This window comes from Carcharodon carcharias, chromosome 4, assembly GCF_017639515.1.
Source record: "Carcharodon carcharias isolate sCarCar2 chromosome 4, sCarCar2.pri, whole genome shotgun sequence".
Lineage (NCBI taxonomy): Eukaryota > Metazoa > Chordata > Chondrichthyes > Lamniformes > Lamnidae > Carcharodon > Carcharodon carcharias.
In genome coordinates, this window is record NC_054470.1 from 141321196 (window position 1) to 141333781 (window position 12586).

General features: G+C 42.8%; 1 protein-coding gene across 1 annotated transcript in view; it reads right to left on the bottom strand.

The window, feature by feature from the left end:
- adgrv1 (adhesion G protein-coupled receptor V1) overlaps nucleotides 1-12586 on the bottom strand; it is a 723938-nt gene that overhangs the window by 542636 nt on the left and 168716 nt on the right. Inside the window, 3 exon segments of the mRNA XM_041185339.1 lie at nucleotides 4932-5176; nucleotides 9271-9486; nucleotides 10451-10666. Of these exon segments, the coding sequence (XP_041041273.1) occupies nucleotides 4932-5176; nucleotides 9271-9486; nucleotides 10451-10666 (677 nt within the window).

The window sequence follows — 12586 nt, forward strand, 5'->3', positions numbered from 1 at the left end:
TCGGGTTGGATCTGTCCTGCTTTTTTGTGTGTACAAAACATACCTGGGCAACTTTCCACTTTGCCAGGTAGATGCTAGTGTTCTGGTGGTATTGGAACAGCTTGGCTCGGGGCATGGCTAGTTCTGGAGCACGGCTAGTTCTGGAGCACAAGTCATCAGTACTGTTGCCAGAATATTGTCAGGGCCCATAATCTTTGCAGCATGCAGTACCTTCAACCATTTCTTGATATCACGTGGAGTGAATTGAATTCACTGAAGGCTGGCACCTGTGATCGTAAGGACCTCAGAAAGAAGCCAAGATGAGTCATTCACCCAGCACTACTGGCTGAAGATTGTTGCAAATGCTTCAGCTTTGTTTTTTGCACTGATTTGCTAGGCTGCCACATCATTGAGGATGGGGATATTTGTGGAAGCGCCTCCTTCTGTTCGTTGTTTAATTGTCCACAACAATTCATGACTGGATATGGCAGGACTGCAGGGCTTAGATCTGATCCACTGGCTGTCCATCGCATGCTGCTTCCTCTGTTTGCCATTTAAGTTGTCCTGTGTTTAGCATCACCAGACTGACACCTAAGTTTTTGGTATGCCTAGTACTGTTCCTAACATGCCTTCCTCCACTCTTCATTGAGCCAGAGTTGATCTCCCGGTTTGAAAGTAATGTTAAAATGGGCAAAGATCTGGTAAATGGAGTATAATGTGGGAAAATGTAAAATTGTCTATTTTGGCAGGAAGAATAAAAAAAAGTGTATTATCTCAATGATGAGAAATTACAGAGCTCTGAGATGCAGATGGTTTCCTAGGCATCAATTTCAAAAGATTAGTATACAGGTACAGCAAGTAATTAGGAAAGCTGATAGAATGTTATCAATTATTGCGAGGGGAATTGAATACAAAAGTATTGAGGATATGCTTCAGTTATACAAGGCATTGGTGAGACCACATTTGTGTATTTAAGAAAGAATGTAAATGCATTGGAAGCAGTTCAGAGAAGGTTTACTAGGCTAATACCTGGAATGAGAGGATTATCTTATGAGGAAAGGTTGGACAGGCCAGGCTTGTATCCACTGGAGCTTAGAAGAGTAAGAGGCAACTTGATTGAATCATATAAGATCCTGAGGGATCTTGACAAGGTAGCTGTGGAAAGGATGCTTCCTCTTGTGGGAGAATCTAAAACTAGGGGTCACTGTTTAACAATAGGGGGTTGCCCATTTACAACAGAGATGGGGAGAATTTTTTTCTCTCGGGCGGTTGAGGGTCTTTGGAACTCTTCCTCAAAAGGTGATGGAGACAGAGTCTTTGAATATTTTTAAGGCAGAGCTAGATAGATTCTTTGATAAGCAAGGGGTGAAAGATTATCAGGGTAGGTGGGAATGTGAAGTTGAGGTTACAATCAGATCAATGATGATCTTATTGAATGGTGGAGCAGACTTGAGGGGCCAAGTGGCCTACTCCTGCTCCTAATTTGAATGTATGTACGAGTGGTGGATATGCCAGGTCATGAGGTTACGGATTGTGATTAAATACAATTCTGCTGCTGTTGATGGCCCACAGCGCCTTATGGGTGCCCAATTTTAAGTTGCTAGATCTGTCTGAAATCTAATCCTGGGCTGGATTTTGTCCTAATGTCACTGAGTCTGTCAACGCCCTGGAAGATTTTGGGAATCTGGCACAAGAAGGATGCAGCCACCTGATCCCAATCATGTGGTGGCAAGTTCATGAATATGTATGGCGTGGGCTTGCTGCTGGATCACATGTTGGGGGCGACTCTGACATCAGGAAACCCATGTCACCTGATCCCCATGCAGGTGAAGACACCATGTTTAAGGGGCAGGAAGTCCTGTTTAAAAGCTGAAATTCTGCATGCAGTCTTTTTGAGGGAGGATTGCAGTTAAACTGGATGTTTGAATATCACAACCAAAAACTTGTGAAGGTTCAGGTAGAAGAAACCTCTTTGTTACTAAAAGTTCATTTGGTGGCATCAACAGATCCAACTGTGTTTGCAGATGTCACAATCCACCCAGCGTATTACCCCACGGTTCATGAGAGATCAGTTTGTGACCACCTCCAGGCCACTCGGGAAGGCAGAGGGATCTTATTTCCATCTGGAGGTGGCAAAAGGCTATCAAGAATTAAGAAGACCTGGATGCTCCATCCAACTGATTGGGTCCAGTGCTGAAAAAGGATGAATCACCTTCTCCGCACTACAAGGGCGAATTTGAGGGTCATACTATCAAGAAGTGGACGAAAGTTGGGTCGAAAAAGTAGGAGCACTGAACCGTTAAGGGCTAGGCCAGGTATTGAAATGTAAAGTGCATCCCCTCACCTGCTTCCATCGTTGCACTGCCTGCAAGTATGTGTCACTGGAATCTGTACCTTCCTCTGCACCTCACACAGATTTGGTGAGAGTGTGAAGATTGAAGGGCATCTGGGCAATATGACACTTCATGGGACCATGGAGCAGTCCGACAGCAAAGGATTAATCTCAGCATCACTGGAAACCTTATTTTTTCTCCGTTTATACTAACAGGAAAAAAAGGGCTCACAATACCAGGGAGCGATCCAAGACAAGGGGAGGTGGAGTGCCGTAGATTCATCCACTGATAGAAGAAGAGCTGGAAGCCCTGGAGCTGACAGGGAAGCAGCACAGAAGATCCATATCTGATGCTGAGTTTGGACTGATTTGCTTGGAGAGCGAGGAAGAATTGCACTTATCCATTATCTCTGAAGATCCTGGCAGTGTGCTGCACCCATGAATGGCATTGGCCCTTAATATTATCATCACTGCTGTAATTGTTTTTATGTTTCATTTTCAGGGTCAACCGCTGCAGAGTCATGATCAGTCTTCACCTGTTCCACCTCACACCTCCTCGGAGGATGACAGTCTGATGTCTCTCAAGGCACAGCGTCATACCTGTCCTTTGCATCCAGCGCCAGTACAGATATGCTCACCTTGGTTGGGAGCTGATCATGGGCCAGCCCAAGGTCAGAATCTGGTGAGCACCGCAAAGTCACACAGATGCAGATGAAGGAGGCAGTGACACATGAGGCCACTGGCAGTTGAAGGGCAGCCCCTGTTGCACCCCTAGCTGAAGAAGCACCTCTGCTGAGGGCCACACTCAATCTGTTAGAGCTGCAGAGTCAAAAGGGGGAGAATCTGGCAGAGCTGCCTGGGACTTTGAGTAGACATGCACGCACAGCCAATGGAGGAGTCCATCCACGTCCTGAACTCTTAGGTAGGCAAGCACATTGCTTCTTCCATGGAGACGGTGGCAACCATCATGGACAGACAGGCTTAGAAGACCACACAGTTAATGCGCCTGATGTCAGCACGACCATGCAGACCAGAGCCTATGAGCTCATTACAGTAGTGGGCCAGCGGGCGATTGTAGGTTCCCCTGGATACCCCTCCAGATGCAGCTCAGTCAATGGGAAGCAGGACAGATGCAACTTGACACATTTGAGGGTTTTTCACAAAGTACTCTGTGTTGTCAGGAGCTCCCCAGCCCCTCTGCCAGTGACCCAAACTCTTCCAGCGGCAGAGTTTTTTCATATATTCTTTCATGGGATGTCGGCATCACTGGGTAGGCCAGCATTTATTGCTCATCCCTAACTGCCCTTTAGAAGGTGGTGGTGAGCTGCCTTCTTAAACTGTTGCAGTCCTAGTGCTGTTAGGGAGGAAGTTCCACGGTTTTGACTCAGCCACAGTGAAGGAACAGTGATATATTTCCCAAGTCTGGATGATGTGTGTCTTGGAGGGGAACTTTCAGGTAATGGTGTTCTCATTTATCTGCTGCCCTTGTCCTTCTACGTGGTACCGGTCATGGATTTAGAAGATGCTGTCGAAGGAGTCTTGGTGCATTCCTGCAGTGCATCTTGTACATGGTACACGCTGCTGTTATTGTACGTCGGTGGTGGAAGGAGTGAACATTGTGGATGTGGTGCCAATCAAGAAGGCTGCTTTGTCCTGGACAGTGTCAAGCTTCTTGGGTGTTGGTGGAACTACACTCATCCAGCCAAGTAGAGAGTACTCCATCACACTCCTGACTTGTGCCTTATAGATGATGGACAGGCTTTGGGGTGTCAGGAGGTGAGTTACTTGTCACAGCTTTCCTATCCTCTGACCTGCTCTTGTAGCCACAGGATTTACATGGCTAGTTTAGATCAGTTTCTGGTCAATCACTCTGAACCATTCTCAAAGATATGAATGTCTGAGTAAAGAAATGCCATTGCTTCCATTAAGCATGTTGCATCCAGTGTCCTTCCATTATTTTTCAAATATGAAAATTCACAACTGTTGATTGCCGACTTTACAAAACACAAAAACTAGATCTATTCACAGTCAAAATCAATTGCTTGCTTTGAATATATCTTCATTTCAGTATTTTAATGAAGTTTATCATATCTTCCCTAATTCATTCAAGTAGCAACAATAAACAGACCATAACCTAATTCATTTAGCATGAAATCTGTGCTAATTTATCAACATCTTTTGAAATATTGTGACAAAACTGAAAAAGAAAGTTCAGCACTGGCCTCCCCAATGATCCAATGGCCTCCAGTGGCTTGATTGGCTTATTCATAATGACCTTATGTGGATTTGATGCTTTTAGTGACTAATTAATAGGCACTCGCACATAGAATCCAAAAGCTAGCTACCAAGCAGCAGTGGTATAGGACTTGGAGTTAATTGCCCATTTGCCATTATTATCATTCTAGGTTAGAAATCTTAGAAATTTTAATGTTAAAAATTCATCAGTAACTTGAGGTCAGTGTGCAGAGTTCTGTAAATATATTTTAGGACATGAGAGCAGTGTGATTGAGCTGTGTACACTCTCCACAGGCACTATTCTAAAAAAAATACGCAGAGGCCAAACTATACTACAAGGCTTTACTAGAATTATTTGTCTATTTTAGAATCACTTTGTCTTTACCTCTTCAATTTCAGGGAAATCATCTGCTAGGAGTTCCAACTGTAAGGTTTGAATAGTTTGTCCTGGAGCAAAAGTCACCTCACCCAAGTCCACCTGAAGATCACTGGTAATTTGCTGTTCATTCATTGTGGCAATCCACTGGACTGTGACCGTACCAAGCGTTCCAGCATTTCGAACAATTGGCAGATTTATCTTTGTAGTTTTAGATTCTGGCTCTTCAACAATAAATTCTGTCCTTTCAAAACCTACAACAGAAAATAAACCTTTATGATTAACTAATTTTTTGTATTCTTATATTCCAAACCAATTATTTAAATTAACAAAATATAAATGAACTCAAGTTGTTGGAAAGCATAATGCAGATTGTAATTCACAATCATTTAGCAAGTTTGACAGTTATCAACCTTCAGGGAACATAAACCCTGTCTCAATAATCCGATTTGAGTTCTCTGGGAAAGTGATCTATATAGTGCTCAAGATTGGCTGTATTGTTGGCACTCTCCCCTCTGAATCAGTAGTCATATGTTCAAGTCTCCATCCCAGGAATTAAGTGAACAATCTAGCCCGATTCTTAATCGAGGGATTGCTGCACTATTCAATGTGCTGTTTCAAGTGAAATGTTGAACCATTTTGGCCTACAATGGGCCTAAAATAGACAGCATGCCAGGACCATATGCCAGTACTGGTGGCTCAAGTCGCAGCAGTAATTGGGCCTTGAACCCCTTCAACATATTGTCAGTGAACAGTTGATCCCAATCAACTGCCATTTTTATAATAGAGCTGACTCGGGTCACAAATGCACCAAACAAAAAGAAAAGCAGGCACTTCATGAAAAAAAATAAGATTTATTCAAATAGCCTGAATAACTAGGACAAGCAGAAGCTGAGTCTTTTAGAAAATAGCAGGCAAGGGGTTCTGTTCATTCAAGGCCAGAGCGCATTTAATCTATATTGCACAAGCTATTTTTTTCAATGTTTCCTGCAGTGCAGGAAACTCTGTTTTAACAAGGAGGCTGTTGCTGACCTGTGCAGCTTTTTGCAGCAGGACTTGCTGGTTGCTGGACAGTGGTTATGTTTTGCCAGTAGCTGTTAAAGTTCACTAAAGCCCTTGAATTCTTTGCCACAGGCAACGTTACCTGGAAGGAGTCTATGTCTCCTAATCTGGAGTGCACGGCTGCATCAAACATCCCACCAACTCTCACATTGCCATAGCAAACCAGGAACACTATCGTCTCGATAGAAACCAGAATAGTCATAAAATCCTAGAAACATAGAATGGTTACAGCACAGGAGAATATTTGGCCCTTTGTGTCCATGCTAGCTGTCTGCACGAGCAACTCAGCAAGTCCAACTCACCCACCCTGTCCTCCGTAGCCCTGTAAGCTTTATTTGTTGGCAGTAGCTTTATTGGTAGTACTCTCATCGTTGAGTCACAAGGTTCCAGGGTCAAGTCCCACTCCAGCACTTGAGCACAAAAATCAAGGCTGATGCTCCAGTGCAACACTGAGGGTGTACTGCACTGTCGGAGTTTTGTCTTTCAGATGAGACGTCAAACTGAGGCTTCCATCTGCCTTCTCTGGTAGATGTAAAAGATCCCATGGCATGATTTTGAGAGTAGGGGAGTTATCTCTGATGTACTGGCCAATATTTATCACTCAATCAACATTATAAAAATAGATCATTACATTGCTGTTTTTTGGAGTTTGTTGTGTGCAAAATTGGCTTCAACAGTTCCTGCATTACAACAATGATTACATTTCAAAAGTGTTTTATCGGCTGTAAAGTGCTTTGAGGCAGCCAATGGTCGTGAATGGCATTACATAAATGCAAACCTATCTTCTTTCTTTTCAGGTAATTGTCAAATATTCTTTAGAAAACTATGTTTGAATCTGCCTCCACCACATTGAGGCAGTGCATTCCAGATTGGAATCACTCACTACGTTAAAAAGTTTTCCCTCATGCTGCTATTGGTTCTTTTGCCATTCACCTTAAATGCGTGTCCTCTGATTCTTGACCCTATTGTCAATGGGAACAGTTTCTCCCTATTTACTCTGCCCAGACAGCTCATGATTTTGAACACCGCTATCAAATCTCCACTCAATCTTCTCTTCTCTAATGAGAACAGCCCCAATTTATCCAAACTATCCACATGACCAAAGTCCCTCATTCCTGGAACCATTCTCATGAATCTTTTCTGCACTCTGTCAAAAGCCTTCCCATCCTTCCTAAAGTGCAGCGCCCAGAATTGGATGCAAAATGCCAGCGGAGGCCAAACAGTGTTTTATAAATGATTCACTGTAACTTTCATGTTTTGTACTCAACTTATAAGTCATTGGATCTCAAATGCCTTATTAACCACTTTCTCAATCTGCTCTGCCATCTTCATAATTTGTGCACGTGCATCCCCAGGTCCCCCTGCTCCTACACCTCTTTTAGAATAGTACCTTCTATTTTATATTGCTTCTTCTCTTTTTCCTAACAAGATCAAGAAAATCAGTGGTCTTACTATTGATCCCTGGGGAACTCCACTGTCTACCTTCTTCCAGTCTGAAAAATAACCATTCACTGCTACTATAAATGCAAAATATGTAGATGTTGAAAATCTGAAATAAAAACAGACAATATGATTTCAGTGGAGGGGTCGGGGGGGTGGGGGGGGCGGGGGGTGAGGAGGGCGAGCACACAAGTGCATACATGCACGCAAGTGCATACAGGAAAAACTCCCTGAGGCATAGAACTGCCTCAACGAGATGAAGATATAAAAAATTAAAATTAAAGCATTTTAATTTGTTAAAAAAACATGTCCCCTCATGTAACTCTGTAACATGAGCAGGGACATGTTAGAAATTAGTATGAAAATTTTTTTTTAAATGACGGATCGAAACTTCATCCCGCCCATGGATGAGGTTTTGCAAAAAATGCAAAGGCCGCTTGGTCTTTTTGTCTGCCCACCAACCCTAAGTTTGGACGGGCAGCAAAAAATTTAATTCAATTAGGTAGTTAATGGCCTTTATAAGACTTCTAATTGTCGGCGGGCATGCTGCCAACTGCCGCGCGCGTCCGCCGACCAAAATATTGCGCTCGCGCATCATTTTACACTCATTTGGGTCACACGTGTGCCCACCCAACGAGCAGAAAATTCTGCCCAATGTTTCACGTTGATTATCCTTCATCAGAACTTACTGACAGCTCTAATGAAGAGCCACTGACTTGAAACAGTAACTCTGTTTCTATCCACAGAAGTTACCTAACTTGCCAAGTATTTCCAACATTTTCTGTTTTCATTTAATACACCTCTGTATCCTGTCACTCAACCAACTTCGTATCCATTCATCCACTCACCTTTTTATTCCATAATTTATTCCATAAATTTTGCAGCAGTGATTGGCTTCTTCCATGTCCAAGGCTATCAACACACATTAAGGCAAGCCAGCAGCTTGTGTGAACAAGAAGGGCTTCCATTCTACTGACATTCAATACAGAAGGAGAATGTAAATCTATGCCACTTTTGCTGAAAGCTGCCTTCATCCTACGATGTACATTCATTCCACTTTCGCACCCATTGAGGATTATTTCACCTGTCAGCCAGACTGGCTGATAACATCTTCTGAAATCTCACCACACGCGAGCAACACAGGTACAATGGAATAACCAGGAATAACATGGAGCATCCCATTGGCATTCTGAAGCTTTGATGACTCTGGGGGCTCAGTACAATGTAGCCCAAACAAGGTGGACCACATCATTGTACTTTTAAGCTTTCGGCACACCTGACAACTTCGATGTGCTTCAGTATCTGATGATTTCTGAGACAGCACTTCAGCTGACAGCTCCATCTGGACTAACTTTCTGACAACTGGCATAATTGATATTGGTTAAGAGAAAACATTATCCCTTAATAATCAGCTTGGCTTAAATGTCAATGTTCACACCTTTTACTTTCTGCTAATAAGCAGCCATTCGCACACTTAGCACACTTTGATGGTGTCTAATTGTAAAGTCTGATGTACGAAAAATATGAACTAACACAGGACTTCAAGAATACAAATTTATACCGTGTGATGGGATTAAGTTATAGTTTTAAGAGCTAAATTTAAAGGAAGCGTGCGAATGGCAAGGAATATTGCCCACCAGCCACAAAAACTAGAAAATCATGAACAGCATACCTACATTTGGATATTCAAACTTTTAATTCTATTCATGAACAAAGCCTTGATGACCAATAATTGCAATCTATCACTCAATGTAATCTTAGGCATTGTTTAAAGTTGGGTAAACTATCTACTTGCTAACCATGCATTTCAACAACCAGCACCTGATTTCTAAAGTTTTGACTATACCAAAGGATCCATAAGGGTCATCCGAAGCTTCAATCGTAATGGTTGCCTGTGTAACAGCTCCAAGAACAGCTCCCCCTGTGGTCTCATTAATAAGTTCAATCCGAAATGACTCTTCAAGTTCCGGAATTATGTCATTAAGGAGGTAAATTGGCACAGCTTTGCTTGTTTCTCCTTCTAGTAAGATAACATCAGAAGATGCTATACTGTAATCTTCACCTACAGAATACAAAAAAAGTTTTACAATAGTTTTCTCTGATAAATTAGATCTTAAAAAGATGCAATGATACTATCCAAAGGACAATGCATACATAGACACTGTGCACATTTCATTCTCTCTTAGTAGCAGTTTCGTATGTTCAACATTTCCCAGTATTGTTGTGTTTGCAAAATTTCACAGTTATTACTGGGCCACTGGTTTAACAGTTTGATCATCATCAGTGTTCCCACTTTATTATATTTTATCATATGCATTCAATTTTTTGCTGCACTTCTCTTATTGTTTGCCTTCCTTTCTCTGTCTCCATAAACCTTGCAATATTCTTTCCCAACCAAAATCAAAGGAATATGCATTCCATCAATTCTACTCTAAAACTGGCTGCAAGACGATGGACAAAAGTAGGTCAGTTTGACCCTTGCTTTAATTTCTCCCTTTCACCTCACTGTGAGGGACTATTTGCTATCCATTCTCCTCCCCTTACCTCCATTTCTTGACCAAAGCAATTTCCTTTTATATTGCATCAATAACATTAAAAAAAATTCAAAAGACACAAATAGGCATTTGGAAAACATGCACTGAACCTCAGCTGTAGAGATAGATTTTGAGGAAGTTTCTGAAGAAAGCAGGAGAGGTAGAGAGGACTTTATGAGTAATGTGAATATCAGAGCGCACACCCAAACATCCAAAGAGTCTAATGCCAATGAGGGTGCAAAACGAAGGGCCAAATAAAAAGCCAGAGTCAAAGGAGAGGACAAGACAGCTCTGACTGGTAGCCATGGGTGGAGAATTCTAACTAAAAAGTGATTTCTTACCATTTCCAGGCAGGCAATGTTTGATTTTCTACACTATGACTCACAGCACTGCCCAAATCATATTACCATAACTTTTAAATTAACATATGGTAAACTACAGAAAAAGACTCCAACTCTAAGTTTAATATTAATAGGTATAAATGCTTCTTACCAACTCTCGCTGTCATTGACAAAGCTTGGAATTTTACAGAAACATCTGCAAATATGCCTCCAGTCCTGGTCACATTGATTATTGGTCCAATATAATTTTCAGAAACTCGCACAGCAGAAGTAGAAAGCTGCAGAGTCCCAAATGCATCATCGTTGGCATTGATTATCACGTGAGCCACGATGTCATTCTTTGATCCAAGGCGTGGCGAGCCAGCAACTAAAAGATGGAGTTTTTGTCATCACAGGTGTGCACACTATTTCACGAATCCATGTGAAAACGCACCAAAATTTCAATAAATATAATTTATTTTATCAGTGTGTGTGAACATGACTTACCTTCCGGGGGCAAGAGGAATGGGACCTGAGTGAGAACACGTTCTGGGGTAAATAAAGAGAGGCCAAGGCTCGGGGCCTTTCAACTTACCTTCCGGTGGAGGGGGGGGGCACGGGACGGGACGGCGGTGTGGAGTCGGACCTGCGTGGGAGCACCCTTCCTGAGCTGCTCAGTCGATTTGAAAAAAGTGTGTGACATCACAGGAAAGTCGTGAATTGATTGCTTCTTGAGCAGCTGCTATTAGGGACTGTGTTTCAACCCTAGTAATTTTGAAAAACGTAAATTTCTAAATTAGCACAGGGAAAGTACGAATTTATAGGCACAGGAGAGGGAGCTAATTTGTGAGTAAGGGTGAAAAATTTCTACTTTCTACTAATCTCCAATTTATAGTTAATAGTACAAGAGTAAGTTTAAACTAAGTAAAAGTAACTAAAGTTAAAGTAAAGTGATTTAAAAGTTTAAGGTTAAGGCATGCAGGACAGCTCAGCCAAGTGGACACTTCTCGTGACTCAGACGAGCCCAGGTGCAGCAAGTGTCACCAGCTTCACAGGCTTGAGCTCCGCGTTTCAGAGCTTGAGCAGCGGCTGGAGTCAGTGACGTGCATCCATGAGGCAGAGAACTACATGGATAGCATGTTCAGAGAGGTGGTCACACAACCGCAAGTTAAGGGCAAGCAAGCAGTTAGGGAATGGGCAACCACTAGCCAGTCCAAGAGAAACAGGCAGGTAGTGCAGGAGTCCCCAGAGGTCCCGCTCACTAACTAATAGGTTTTCTATTCTGGATATTGGTGCAGGTGATGGTTCCTTGGAGGGGTGCAGCAAGAGCAAAGCCCATGGCGCCATGGGTGGCCCAGCTGTACAGGAGGGGAGGAAGAAGAGCAGAAGGGCAGTACTGGTAGGGGATTCTTTAGTTAGGGGAGCAAGCAAGCATTTCTGCGGCTATCAACGTGACACCAGGATGGTTTGTTGCCTCCCTGGTGCTAGGGTCAAGGATTACACAGAACAGCTGCAGGATATTCTTGTCGGGAGAGCAAACAGCCAGAGGTCGTGGTCCACATTCAGGCTAACAACATAGGTAGTAAGGGGGATGTGGTCCTGCAATTAGAGCTTTGGGAGCTGGGTAGAAATTTAGCAAGCAGGACCTCTAAAGTAGTAATCTCCAGATTACTCCCGATGCCACGTGCAAGTGAGTACAGAAATAGAAAGATAAGACAAGTGAATGCATGGCTGGAAAGATGGTGCAAGAGGGAGGGGGTTTAGAATCCTGGGACACTGGGACTGGCTCTGCAGGGGAGATGGCATCTATACAAGCCAGACGGATTTCATCTAAACAGTGCCGGGACTGAGTTCCTTGCGGGGTATTTCGCCAGTTCTGTTGGGGATGGTTTAAATTAACTCAGCAGGGGTGTGGGAACTAGGAGAGAATATTAGAAAGTAATACCAGGGTGCACAAAATGCTGGGAGAGGCAGATAGGAATAAAATAGAGATTAGCAAGTTAATGGATGTTGTCAGAGTAAGGGAGCAAGTAATGAAATCTAAATCAGGGTTACACTGCACGTATGTGAATGCACAGAGTATAGTTAATAAAATTGGCGAGTTACAGACATAGATTGCCTTGTGGGATTATGATGTTGTGGTGATAACAGGGGCCTGGCTTAAGGAAGGGCAGATCTGGGTGTTAAATATTCCTAGTTACAAGGTGTTCAGAAAAGATAGGAAAGAGACAAAAGGAGTCGGTGTGGCGTTTTTGGTGAAGGAGAATATTACAGTACCGGAGAAAGAGGATGTGTCAGAGGATTCAAG